The sequence below is a fragment of the Olea europaea genome, chromosome 5 (assembly GCF_002742605.1).
Source record: "Olea europaea var. sylvestris chromosome 5, O_europaea_v1, whole genome shotgun sequence".
NCBI lineage: Eukaryota > Viridiplantae > Streptophyta > Magnoliopsida > Lamiales > Oleaceae > Olea > Olea europaea.
In genome coordinates this window covers 5,547,422-5,561,033 of record NC_036241.1, presented here as the reverse complement: position 1 = coordinate 5,561,033, position 13,612 = coordinate 5,547,422, and the positions used below count along the sequence as shown (strand labels likewise).

General features: G+C 31.4%; 1 protein-coding gene across 2 annotated transcripts; it reads right to left on the bottom strand.

Annotated features, from left to right (window-relative positions):
* Nucleotides 1–6,574: 6,574 nt before the first annotated feature.
* LOC111394478 (probable U3 small nucleolar RNA-associated protein 11) lies at nucleotides 6,575–11,775 on the bottom strand. 2 transcript variants are annotated; one of them, XM_023020323.1, is made up of 9 exons: nucleotides 11,581–11,775; nucleotides 11,412–11,491; nucleotides 11,206–11,296; nucleotides 11,016–11,107; nucleotides 10,835–10,928; nucleotides 9,233–9,312; nucleotides 7,808–7,891; nucleotides 6,972–7,071; nucleotides 6,575–6,890 (listed from the first exon to the last, which is right to left on the bottom strand). In XM_023020323.1, exons 2-9 carry the CDS (start codon nucleotides 11,465–11,467, stop codon nucleotides 6,855–6,857), a joined length of 633 nt encoding a protein of 210 aa, XP_022876091.1. In that variant the 5' UTR covers nucleotides 11,468–11,491; nucleotides 11,581–11,775; the 3' UTR covers nucleotides 6,575–6,854. The 2 variants fall into 2 exon arrangements, with proteins under 2 accessions (XP_022876091.1, XP_022876092.1); XM_023020324.1 differs by having other exon boundaries at nucleotides 11,412–11,474.
* Between the last annotated feature and the right edge of the window lie 1,837 nt (nucleotides 11,776–13,612).

Genomic DNA, 13,612 nt, shown 5'->3' with positions numbered 1-13,612 from the left:
GATTAAGTTGGATTTTTCTTCAATTGTTGTAGGTTTGTGAGTTCAGATCCCAATAGATTTAATTATATTAGATCTTTAAGTAGATGTAACAACTAATGCGAAAAATATTTTAATATTGGGCATGTCTAACTTCCTATAAAAAGGGCAAAGAGTCAATGCTGTAGATGTAACAGCAAAGTAATCCAATTTTACTGTACGTAATATCATTTTTTATTTTTGCATTTTGTGAAGAATTTTATTTATGATGATTGACAAATATTCTTCCAAACACGTATCAAGCCATCAGCATTAAAAATAATAATAATTTTAGTATATATAAACTACATGAGACAAAAAAAAACTCTTCACACATTAGCAAAAAAAAAAAAAAACTCTCCGCACAGTGCGAAGAGATTGCAAACTATCTCTCTGCACAATGTGGAGAGAAAAACAAAACTCTCCGCACTGTGCGAAGAGATGACAAACTATCTCTCTGTATTCTGGGGAGAGTGCGGAGAGAGTTGATCTCTCCTCATAATGCGGAGAAATTTTTCTCTTTTTTTTTAATCATGCAACCTAAATATTAGTTCGTTATTTTATTAATTAAAAATCTGCATTAAATCTAATAAAAAAATATAATTACAAGAATAAGTTTAACTCAATAAAAAAAATTCTCAAAGAAATAATCATTGGTAAACAACAAAAGAATCTGGCAAAAAATCTAAACATATGAAGAAGACAAAAATGAAAAAATAAAATAAAATCTGTGAAAAAGAAAAAGAAAGAATGATGTCAAAAAAACTTAGCATTATTATTCAAATGTGACATGCATTATTGATATACTAAAAACTTTTGTAGTTGTCTTTTTTCCCAAAAAACTCACATGTAATTCATCTAATTCTTCACCAAATTGGCAAGTTAAAAGTATAGATTTATTGTTTGGTGTTAAATTTTTTTTAAATAATCATAAGAAATATTCTTGTTACACTAATAAAATTATAATAATTTTTTTTTTTAGAAATAACATAAAAAAATCAATTTTATCTTCAACAAAAAAACACATTTAAAAATTATCAATTTCATAACCACTTTTTTCCCCTTTTACTATTCCCGAAAATACAATTATATAAAAAGAAAACAATATTGAATTACAACACTTAGTACTTAAGAAATTCAGTATTAAATAAAATTTATATATTTATAACAAATTATAAATCGACGTATATGTAATATACCGTATATGCAGCTTACCATATTTGCAGGCAGCTTACCATATATACAACATACAGTATTTGCAACCTATCATATTTGCACGTTACCGTATTTGCAGGCAACTTACCGTATTTACACCTTACCGTATTTTCAGCTTATCCTATATGCTGCCTACCGTATTTGCAGCTTACCGTATTTACATGCAACTTATCGTATTTGCAGCATACAGTATTTGCAGCTTATCGTATTTACAGGTAACTTACCGTATTTACACCTTACTGTATTTGCAACTTACCGTATATACTGCATATCGTATTTGCAGCTTATCGTATTTTCATATACTGATTTTTACACTTACAAATAATGAGAATGCAGAACATCATACATTCACTTACCAAACCGAATGTCAAAAAAAATTCCAGATTTTAATTTTTTTTAACATAAGCGAAAAATAAATATTAAAATAAATGAAGCACAAAATATAAACGTAAATGAATATGCAAGTCGATTTATAATTTTGTGTTTAATCTTCAATTTTTCAATATTAAATTACACAATTTAGAAATATAATCTTCACATTCAACTCAAACATATCAACGCTGTCAAAAAATACAGACAAAATAGTTTGTATAACCTCGTCTATTTCTTATTCAAGTATGAAATATACAAACATATTTTTTTTAGAGGACACAATACTATTATGCAATTGTAAAAAAAATTACAATTATTTTCTTATATTATGGAAATATTTCTAAATATTACTTCAAAAACATTCCAAAAAATAAAATTTATACGCTAATGAAAATATGATAAATACAAAATTCGTACAACACAATTTTTTTTTTTCTTTTTGCAATAGCAGTTTTTTTCCTTTCTTTTTTTCCCCGCTTTCCCTATTTTTGTTTTCTTTTTACAGAGATTTGAAGCTAAATTATTGAAACGAGGGTTTTTGGCAAGTAAATGTTGTCTCTCTCTCTCTCTCTCCAATTTTTTCTTTAATGAATTTTGTTTAGATATGTGTAGTTTTTTCAACTTTCTCTCGATTGTCCTTGCTAGCTTTCATCTTCCTATCATCATCTCTCTCTCTATGGAAAGTTAATTTTTTCTGCTAAAATAATTATCGGTTGTGTGTGGATATGTTTCTTGTTTAGGCTTTATAATTAATTATTTTCGTGGAAAGTATAGCCTTAGCGTTATCTTAGTTTAGTTGGGTGAATTGATGTTAATTTAATAAATTCATTTTTGTTGGAATACAGAGCATTTAGTCTTGTTAATTTTATAATTGTTTCACATTTATTGTTTAATAACTATGATATAACTTTTTTTTTCATTAGTACTTTCATCTGCAACCATTCTATTGCAAGCTTCAATAAAAAAAAGGAAAAAAAAAAAGAAAAAGAAAACTCTCCGTGTTGTGAGTAGAGTTATCTCCAACTCTCCGCACTGTACGAAAAGTTCTGTGCCTAGTCTCCGCACAAAACATGTGGAGTCTCCCCATGTGTGGAGACTCCGTACAGAATAGAATGTGCGGAGTCCCCACACAAAACATGCGGAGCTTTCCCATGTGCAGAGTCTTCGCACAACATTTGCAAATTTTTGTTTTTTTTTTTCTTTTATGATAACAGTTTCTTTTTTTTTTCCTTTCTTTTTTTCCCTCGCTTTCTCTATTTTTGTTTTCTTTTTACAGAGGTTTGAATCTAAATTGTTAAAACAAGGGTTTTTGGTAAGTAAATATAGAATTTTGCTATGAATTGAATGTATAATGGTTTGATTTTATTATGTGGTTCTAGGTTTTTTTAGAGGATATTATCATTTTGTTTTAATTGTTCCGAAAGATTAACGATTTTTTTTATTTTTTTTTATAAGACAAGACAAGAATTATGGCAAAAGATGAAGTAGTTCTAATGGAACACTTGTCTTGGAAAAAAGCCCACGTCTTCAGCCATTTAAGTTGATGAGTTCTGATTTTAAATTTTTAATAATGTTTGTTTTTTTTATTTTCATTTTTGTTGTTGAAAGGTAAATAACGTAGATTTCTCTTGATTATGCTTGATTATACTGTTGTTTTAGCTCATTGATGGTATCTTGAAGGTTAGTCCAATAAGTATATAGTTAAATACCTCGACATTAGTGAAAAATATGGTAATCTAAAAAAATAAAAAACCAAATAAAAAAATGAAAAAGAAACAAAAAAAAAACTGTGCGGAGCAAGGGAAGAGTTTGGAGAAACTCTCTAGACAAACTCTTTGGAATGTTTGGAGATAGCTCGACATTGATGAAAAAATATAGTAATCTAAAAAAATAAAAAATCAAATAGAAAAAAACGAAGAATAAACGGGGAAAAAAAAAGAAAAAAGAAAAACCCAATGTGACTGTCGGGTCATGTACCTTTCAGGACGACACCTTCATACAAAATAATCAATTTTTAAATGGCAAGGTTGAGAAATCAAAACAGTTGAGCAATTATTTTTTAAAACTAAAAGTAGTAACACATATAAATTGCCTACTTTACCCATCTAGTCAACGGACCCTTCAGTAGTTTGGGCTACCAACATTCAAGTCAGTATCTTTATACAAAACAACCGTGCTTGAAATCATAAATATAAAAACTCCAAACAGTGGGACAAATGAGTTTTTGAATTAAAGTGATAATACATACCAATCCCCTCATTTACCTAGCTAGCCGATGGACCTTCCGATAGTCCAAGCAAACACCTTTTTGGTTCAATGACTGCTTTATCTAGAATAACAGTTTATCTCTATAGATGGATTCATAACTATTATGTTTATATTTCATGAAATAATAATGGTGCTTAGATGATATATTAAACATTTCAATCCCTAAAATCATACGTAGAAGAGAAGTTTAAAAATTTTTGGTTTCTACAACCATCGAGATAAGTGGGTCAAATGTCGAGAATTTTAGAGTTTGTCGTTCTCGACAGATGATTTCGTTACTGCCAGAATTGACATTTACATTTCACATTCATATTGGTTTTCCAAGACATGAATGGTCAAGTTATAACAAACATGATATGTGTTATACTTATAGCTTCAAATAACACCACTTTTCATATACTTGACCATAAGTTTTAGAGAAAATTGTAGCAACAGTCCTTAACCTTTTTATTTTTTGCATACTTTATCCTAACCTTCATTTTGTACCAATGAAGATTCCTAACTTTTCATAAATATGCACATGAGATCCATTAGAATGGAAACGGGTCAAAATACCGTTAGTTGATCAGGAAAATTAAGAAATCAACATCCAATAAAACCTCCAAAACACCGTCCAAAAAACAATGTCCAAAAAGGTGTCAACATCCAATAAAACTGTTGCGGTAGTAGATAGTTCAAGGAATTTTTCGAGTCAATTGACGGTTTCCATTCAAATGGACCTCAGGTGCATATTTATGAAAAGTTAGGGATCTTTGTTGGCATAAAATGAAGGTTAGAATAAAATCTACTCAGAACAAAAAAGTTAGGAACTGCTGCTACAATTTTCCCTAAATTTTATATGTAAATGCAAAGGCATTTTCAAGAATGAAAAATAGAATGATCCAACACTTAAAATAACATTTAAATAACTATGAATAATCATATAAAGACACACTTAACCGAGCTTATTTGTGCATGTTGACCAGAATATATCCAATTCAATCTTGACTCATTTCATAAACTCAAAAATTAAACCCAAACTCAATTTGCCCAATAATAACTAATAACCATTATTTACATGAAAAAAAAAAGTGAAAAACATTATTATAAGAAATAAATTCATAGATATCTTACATAAACCATAATGTTAACATTTTCATAGAACTAGAAAAATAGATAACAAAAATTGAAAAAATGTGATATTTTGTACCAATTTAGGGCAAAAATTGTGAAGAATAAAAAAATAAATACCCCTAAATCTGAAAAATCAGAAGAGAAGAAGCAACAAATGCAAAAGGAAAGAAAAAAGAAACCTCAACAGATTAATGGTGATTTTCGTCAACAGTGGACTGATTAACAGTTATTTGACTTCAAGCCTCGAAAAAAATGGAGAATTTTAGCATCGCCAACGGCCTTGAGCGAGAGGAAATGAGAGAGGAAACTAAGCCGTTTAGATTTAGGAAATGAGAAAGAGAATGAGAGGATTTTTACTTTTTTAGGGAGTAAGAGGATTCTTATATATATATATAAAGTAGTGAGTTGCGAGCATTTGATGTGATGTTTTAAAAAAAAATTGTACTATTTTCCCATCTAATCAAATCAATTTCTAATGAAAGACGTGTAGGATATTTTAATTATCTAAAGGGGCATAAATGTCAAAAATTGACAATCTTGTAAAGATTTTAAAAAAGTGATACTTTTGTAAATGTAAAGCCAAAAATTGATTAGCAATTTACACTAAATCTAAATTGTAATTTAAAACTTCAAAATGGTCAAAAACATTTCCAATTAAGAAATGTAAAGGAAATGCAAATTACATTTCTTGATAGACTGTCAAAATGATATAAATTTACATATATTTTTTTTAACACTCACAAAAGGCGAAAAACGAATTTAGATATTTTTGTTAGCACAAAATTTATATTAAAATCCATTAGGATGTAAATGAACATACAAAAGTAATTTTGAAGATGCCAGTTTACACCCAATATTACACTATCATTGAAAATATTCTCATATGTTTTTTAATCACTTTTGCTAACAAAATGCCTAATTTTTTCCGTAACTAACAGAAATTTATTCTTCTAAGATCACATAAAATACCAAGCTAAGCTTCTCCACGAATGAATGCATAGGAAGCCTTGATTCTTTTCTCATTAAACATCCATCTTTTTTCCTTCAACGAAACTATGGATAGTTAATAAGATAATTTAACAACTGACTATTACTTTGATAATTTGAAACTAATGGCTGTTAATCGGGTAATTAATCATATTTTTCTCATCCAACAATTTAGTACCAACAATATTGATCACATATGAATTCAAAGAAAATAAATACGAAATAATTTTCGTTTTTTCTGTTCCTGGAATCAGCACTCATTCCTCTATGTTAAAGTTCATCGAATCTGGTTCTTAAGAATCTTATACCAGCAATGAAAATTTTGGAAAGAACAACAAGAATTGATTCCAGAAAAAACACAGGATTAAAAATGAATTAATATTGGAATAGAACTTCAAATTCTGAATATGAATTGTTCATATTAACATCAGAATGAAACGGAGTCGTAAATTTCAATTTCCACAGCTCTATAGCTTCATGTTTGGATTATTCGGGGGGCAATAGAAATGGAATTAGTATCAGTTGATCAATGGTAAATTGACATGGAAAAACTTTGTTTTTACCACTTGAACTAGACCTTGATCTTCAAAGTTTTCCCCAAACGTAGGTTAAAAATTGGTAACATTAAAGAGAACAGTTCGTCCAACACCATCAAATAAAAATTTGGACAACTATCTACCAAGGAGAACGTTAAAAATCAACTCAATGTAAAATTACCGTACTTCTAAGTTATTACGCGCTTCTACAAGCAAATCTAATATCTAAGGTATTGATCAAATGTGTATATATTCTTACGTCAACTTCTAAACGAATATATCTGACCTCTTCATCGTTTTCCTTCTTTTCACCACTTATACACGGGTCTGGAGGATGGATTAACAATTTCATCTTCCCGAAGCTTTGCGTTTCTTGCCCTTTTTCTGATCCAAAAAAAGCATTTAATATCATTACAATGCTACAAAAATGTTGAAGAAAAAATAATATAGTTCTACGTGATAAACCTGTAATTCTTTTTGCGAAGCCATATTCCCGTATATATTCTCTAATTCTTTCACTCTACTCTTTCTGTCCTCGAGCTCTTTATAAGAAGCATCCATCTTCCTGCACATGAACCATACTTATTATTTATATTATAAAAGCGAACCAATAACTTCTTTAAACAAAAAATAGATGCCACACTATTTCTAAAATTAAATACCACATCATAACGTTTATCATCTGATTAAACTCGTACGTAGCTCGACAAGATCATCTAAGAGCTCATTTGGCATGATTTTGCTTTTGCTTCCTAAAGAAGAGCTTTTTGAGGACTTACCTTGATTTTTGTTTAGAAACTAATTTTTAGATCTTATTCCAAAAGTGCTTTTAGAGAAAGTCGTATTGGACCAACTCCTTCTACAAGCTCTTCTAACTAGAAGATGCATTTTCATAAAATTAACCAAATGGTCGAAAAGCAGCTTTTGACTTTTCAAAAGCCACGTCAAACAAGCCCTACATATTGTAAACCAAATTGAAGGAGTAAACATGTCCTAAGAAGTATACCAGCACACAGTTATGTGACAGGAAAAATGTTGTCATCATTCATTTATGAGTATGTTGTTGTATCTAAAAGATAAAACCTTAAAGAGCGACATAGACTACATAGTCAATCAAAAAAACAGAAATTATAAGCAGATTTTACATAATAGGGTGATTATGCCTAAATACTAATAATATATATTTCAACAATCATACGTGAAGATGCCAGTGAACTATTGCCTTTGACAAGTAATGACTTCATTTGGGGGAGGGGGGATCCCGGCATCTTAGAATTACTTGGAACAAAGCACATATTTACCTTTTAATATCACTGGGCAAGTCTTCAGCAATTGTTTTTTTCTTTTTTTCCGAAATCTCTAACTTTATTTGTTTTGCTTCCTCCCTGAAAATGGAATAAAAGAACAGAGACAAATAAATTTTAACTGTGTAAGAAAGAACTTACAGTATACTGTTACACACTATTTTTCTCTCTACAATTTCTAAAATATGCAAAGAAATGCTTTGGCACTAAGCTCACGACACAATTCATGAACAGGTAATTCATGACATCATCAAAATTCACAGAGCACACCAGCCTTTAGAAGAAAGAATTGGCATTCTGTCCTTTTCAGCACCTAGAAAACAAAAATCAGCGCTTCCATGCAGATTAATGAACTGAACATATAACATTATTCCCACATCTGCCTTTATCACTCAATTATGAGTTTCGGGTGTATTAAGACTTTCGGGTGTATTAAGACTTGAAAGTCATCCTACTAATATTTTCTCAGCAGAACAGCCACTTGAGCAAGCCCTGGACTTCAACTCACAGAAATACATGCGCCCTTAATATTTCTCCCTTTAATTGGACCGGTAAATAGGCAGAGATAAACAGTAAATGTAACTTAGATCATCTAAATAAATAATTGGAAACAAAATAGTTTTTACAAATCATCAAATGAAGGAACCCACCATTTTAAGAAAAGACGGTAGGTGGTAACCCCCTTTTATGTATCAATGCATTCCAATTCCTGGTTTATTTAAAACTCAGAATAAGTGGAAGATATTCTTTCAGTGTGAATGGGGTGTTTTTATCAATCATACTTCAACACAAAAAAACTTCAATGGCTAGAGAAAATAGGGCAACTCCTTCCAACAGCAAAAAAATACGGACAACTCCCATTTACCTATAAAAGAATTTTAACTTATGTTGTCCTTGCCCATGCAAATAATATTTTCAGCAGTATAATGACAGGGCATTGTATGAAAGTCAAATCAGTAACATTCAGAGATTAGACACTAATTTTGAATAATCCACAGAAGCCTTCTTTATATGAAGAAATGCTTGAAGTAAAAGCTTGAGAAACTTCTGTAATGGTTTAAAAACTTTGAACTGATGTTTGGAACTTATCTTCGAAATTGCATTCAGTTTTCTTCTCTAGTATATTGTCTTATCTAAATTTCCATTGTTAAAAAAAAAAAAAAATGAAAATTTTTATCTTCGAAATTGCATTCAGTTTTCTTTTCTAGTATATTGTCTTATCTAAATTTCCATTGTTAAAAAAAAAAAAAAAAAAAAAAAAAAAAAAAAAAAAAAATTTGACAATGACCAAACCAGGAGACACATCTCAAAGGTTAACAAATAACGAGATAAAGGAAAAAGGTAAAACATTTATATCAGTAAACGAAACTGCTTTGACATTGCAAAAAGATGGAAGATCACATGGAAGAATCAATCATCTACCTGTCTTCGGCATAGTACACATGTTTGCTTGATGATTGATTGCCAGTAACATGCAATGACGCAGTTAGCTTTTCAATTTTCTGCATCAAACAAAATGATTAGTATAATGACATTTCATATTACAACTACAAAATTATCAATCAGTCTTGCAGTGCCACTTCAGCTAAAGTAAAGAAAATTCACCGCACAAATCTGCAGCTACCTCACCACCCCCATTTTAGGGGCTTGATGATAGAACAATTAAGATGAAAAAAGGTCACTGCAGAAGCTATGAGGGGAGCAGCAAGCCATCAACTGATGACATCTTCTCCAGAGAAGGAACCTCACAATAACCAGCTCTACTAATAACTAAACTGGGTTATGCAGTTGGTTGAAAGGGACGCAACATGAATGATTGGTTACCCTCAAAGTAAATTGAAATTTCACCAATTTGTTAGGCCTAGGCATTTTAACCGGAGCTGCATCTCTCAAATCAAAACCAAACAGGACTAGAGGTTCTCAAAAAAATAAATTAGGAATCGGAACCAAGAACCGAAAGTCCAATTCAGTTCTTGGTTCTTTAACCAAAACCGCGAGTACCCAAGAGAAACCGATTTTTATATATTTTTTATTTACAATTAAATAGGGTAGGTAAAAAATATATAAAACCCAAAAAATCCTACTTTGGATGGTAATTAGTCTAAAACTCTAGACTCTTACCCTAAGAAATCAAGACTGGCTCTTACTTTTTTACAGCTCGGCTCAAATCAAATTGTTGAATTTCAAAGGTTAGTACATATGAATCTTTACAATTTGGGCTTTTCTTGAATCAAAAAGTTCAAAGTAGGTTGTGGTGTAAGATGATGAATAAAAGTGTGTATTTTTTGCAATTTGAGCTTTTTACTTTTTGCATTGTTTACAAACTTAAGTGATTTTTTAATTTTTTTTATAATGCATGGCAAATGAACTCGACATATTTATTGCTTGGGTTGTGGTTATCTTCAGTTCATGATCCTCATTTGATATATAATTTTTCCTTTTTCTTCAAATAAAGTGAGTTCAATATGTGGACTGTAATTTCTTTATACTATATAGTTATGTATCTAATTAGTATTTGTTATGCATTTTGAGAGTAGAAGAATTTAAACATTGTTCATAATTAAATTATATACTCTAATATGCCTCGATTAGGGATCAAATAAGATTTACTAATAAAATAATTTATTCTCACATTATAATTTAATTTTTGATATTTTAATTTTCTCCTGTTTTCGTGGCTTTTAGCATCCACTATTTTGCTTCTTAAAGATTCTTTAGCTCAACTTTCTCCCTTACACATATTTTTGAGTAATACCGTGTTAAGTACATGTACTAAAAGGGCTTATATGAAACTGTCTATTAAATGTATATAAAAATGCTGGGACAGAACCGAAATCAAACAAGAACTGTTCAGATTTGGGTTTGGTTCCAGTATTTACAAGGACCCAAACGGCTCCATTTACGAACTACCGAAACATAATGTGTGGTTCCAGGTATTGCCCAAGCCTACTATTTGTTCTAACAAAATCATATCTTAACCTATTTTTTCTAACATAATCATATCTGCCCTATAAAAACTCGTACCTTTCTCTCAGCTTGAAGTTTCTGCAAGATATATCCCATGTCTTGCGTTTTCATCAACATGAGTTCTTCTTTTGAGTACTTGTTTGCTTGGCCCCTTCAATTGCATCTCAACAAATCAAGTTGAATTGAATGAAAATAAAATTAGGGAATAAAATAGCATTTTTATTAGATAGTCTCTTACTTCGGCATGTGTACTCCATCAGCGGTTTTTGTGTTAATCATCTTGAAGTAAAATTCATCGGGATTCCTAAATGCCGCCTTTTCCTTGAGTTTCTGTAAGTACCAGTAACCAAAAAAATGAATTTTACATAGTTAAAAACAAAATTTAAAACCTGAATAGGTTGTTAATGGCAAGGGGTTCAATAATTTACCTGTAAAGTCTGCTCCTTTTGATGATAGGCTCTTGCACGCTTAACATAATCCTTATGTTTTTCAAGAAGCCCAAATTTTTTTCTTGAGTCTCTGGCATAGAAAACAAAGATCAGAATAAAAAGGGGTCAAAATCATATAGTCGGTAAAAATAATCACATTGAGGGGAAAAAAACGGAGAAAAAAATGAACAAAATAAATTACTCACGGCTGAGCACGTTCCTTGTGAGCTCTTCTTGGGATAGCATTCCTCAGAGACGACATTTTTATACTGGTAACAAAGTTTCACTGTAAAATTCAAATAAAGGCAAGATTTGGGATTCTAGATGGTATTAATTAATTTGATCATTTAAAAAAAATTATACATAAAAACTGACCTGAAAAGAAGCTTCGAAGAATAGAGCTATGGGAGACGATATTGCGCAGTCGATGTCTCTCTGTGCGAAGAGGGGGCAATGGCGGAGCCGGACAATGGTTGGCTAGAGACTTTGTGCGGCTACGGAAGGAAGTCTGGAGGCGCGAAATAGAGGAACAGGGTTTGCTTCGATGCTTTGCCTTTGCAATTGACGTTGAGAAATTGGAAAGTATATACACACAAGCTGAAAGCCTGACACCGGGTCCGGTAAACTTGGGCCAAGTGATAGAATTTTTTTGGGTAAATTAGGCCCGTTACTGCCAAAAACTAAAGCCCCGTTTAATTTACATTTTTTTTGGTCACAAAAAATAAAAAATATTATCGTTATCTATCACATCAAACCACAATATTTGACTGTCTATATCTTATGTGGATCCCTCATGACTATATTTTTCATTTTCATTCTTACAAAAATAGATACCAAACAGGGGCCTAAGAAAATTGAGAAATGGAATGCATTATTCATGAAGAGTAGAAAATACTTTCCTTTTCTAACACCCTCTAAGTTACCCTTTCAAAAATTTTGTAAGTTGCTCTTTTCAGATTTATTCATAAGGGCCTTTTGCGGATACAAACCTCCAGTTCTTAAACATCAAAGAACAAATTTCACAGATCAAATCCTCAATCAACCACAAATAGGTAAAATCACTACGAATTTATTTTTGGCTTTGCATATGTAAAGTTCAGATATCAAAGAGGAATTTATTTCATTTTATACCTAAATTTCCTCATATTATTAGATGTAAAAGATTCAAGGTTTTAAATTCGAATACATACTGGCATAACAAATATAATTCAATTTGAATATGAATTTATGAACTAGAGATGGAAATTTACCCTGCCCCGCCCCCCCTTCCGAACGGGTTGAGTGGCAGGGCGGGTAGGTGGGGCGCCCCGTCGCGAGGTGCGGGGCAGAGTGAGGCGAGGATGCCCCGCCCCATGAAGAAAAAATAAAATTTAAAAATTATAAATAATTTTATTTCTAAACAATTTACTTGTTAAAAATCTATTTTTAATTTGTATTTTATCTTCTAATAATAACATAATTCGAAAATTTCAAAATGTAAAAATAAAAAATAAAAAAATTAAACATGACAACAAATGAGGTAAAAAGTTGCCCCATCTCCGTCCCGTCCCGTCTAAGGCGGGGTGGGGCACGGTTTTGGCCAAGCGAGGAGACCCGCCCGTTGCCATCACTATTATGAACAATGAAATATTATCTCATTGTTTAATTAAGTGATTGGTTTTTGATGGATTTTGTGTTTTTGTGGGTGTTTTGGTGGATGGAACAAGCGTTGAAATACATATTACACTCATTGCACATTAGCTGTTCGGTAAAATGCATGTATGAAGTTTTAGGTTGAATTTGGACACCATATTCACTCAACACACTTGTTGTACATAGTATGTCACCTACTCATGCTTGAATTCTCGTTTGGTACACATGCTACATGAAGTTCATTGGGGACACAAATCTAAATTGCGTCCTAGCGATCCTCAATTTGCAATTGTATCCCCTGGGTTGCGTCTCCCTTCGCTTTAGCACGCGTGACATGCATTAAACCTTCGTTCTCAAGTTCAAATTGCATTGCAAGCATTTTTCTCCCCATGTCCCATGTCATTTTTCCTATAGTTTAATCATTTAGATCCTTTTTTATTGTGCCTTGGCCTAATGGTTCCTTCTCTTTTATTTGAAAAGATGCTGCCAAAAAGAAACTCAAAGGAAAATGAGAAAGTTGGCTCCTCATTGGGCATGGCAAGGACTCTTTTATTGAATCCGAAGAATCGTGCTCAATTTAAGCAAGTTATATGTCGTTGGAGCGTATTGCTCCAATGGCAAGTGATTTTAGGAGATTTCATGGGACAACAGATTGAAACCTTAGTACATAGAACCAACTGGTAGAAGATCATCGACCCACCTCACCCTATATATCAGATGTTGATTCAGGAGTTCTATACTAATTTCAATAGAGATATTGATGTATCGGGCACTG

Excerpts from the sequence above, each read along its gene's own strand:
- LOC111394478 (XM_023020323.1), bottom strand. The coding sequence starts at position 11,467 with ATGTCGTCTCTGAGGAATGCTATCCCAAGAAGAGCTCACAAGGAACGT. Across the intron at positions 10,929-11,015 it reads GATGGAGTACACATGCCGAA|GGGCCAAGCAAACAAGTACT; the intron begins GTAAGAGACTAT and ends ATGCAATTGAAG. Across the intron at positions 7,892-9,232 it reads GTGTACTATGCCGAAGACAG|GGAGGAAGCAAAACAAATAA; the intron begins GTAGATGATTGA and ends TTCCATTTTCAG.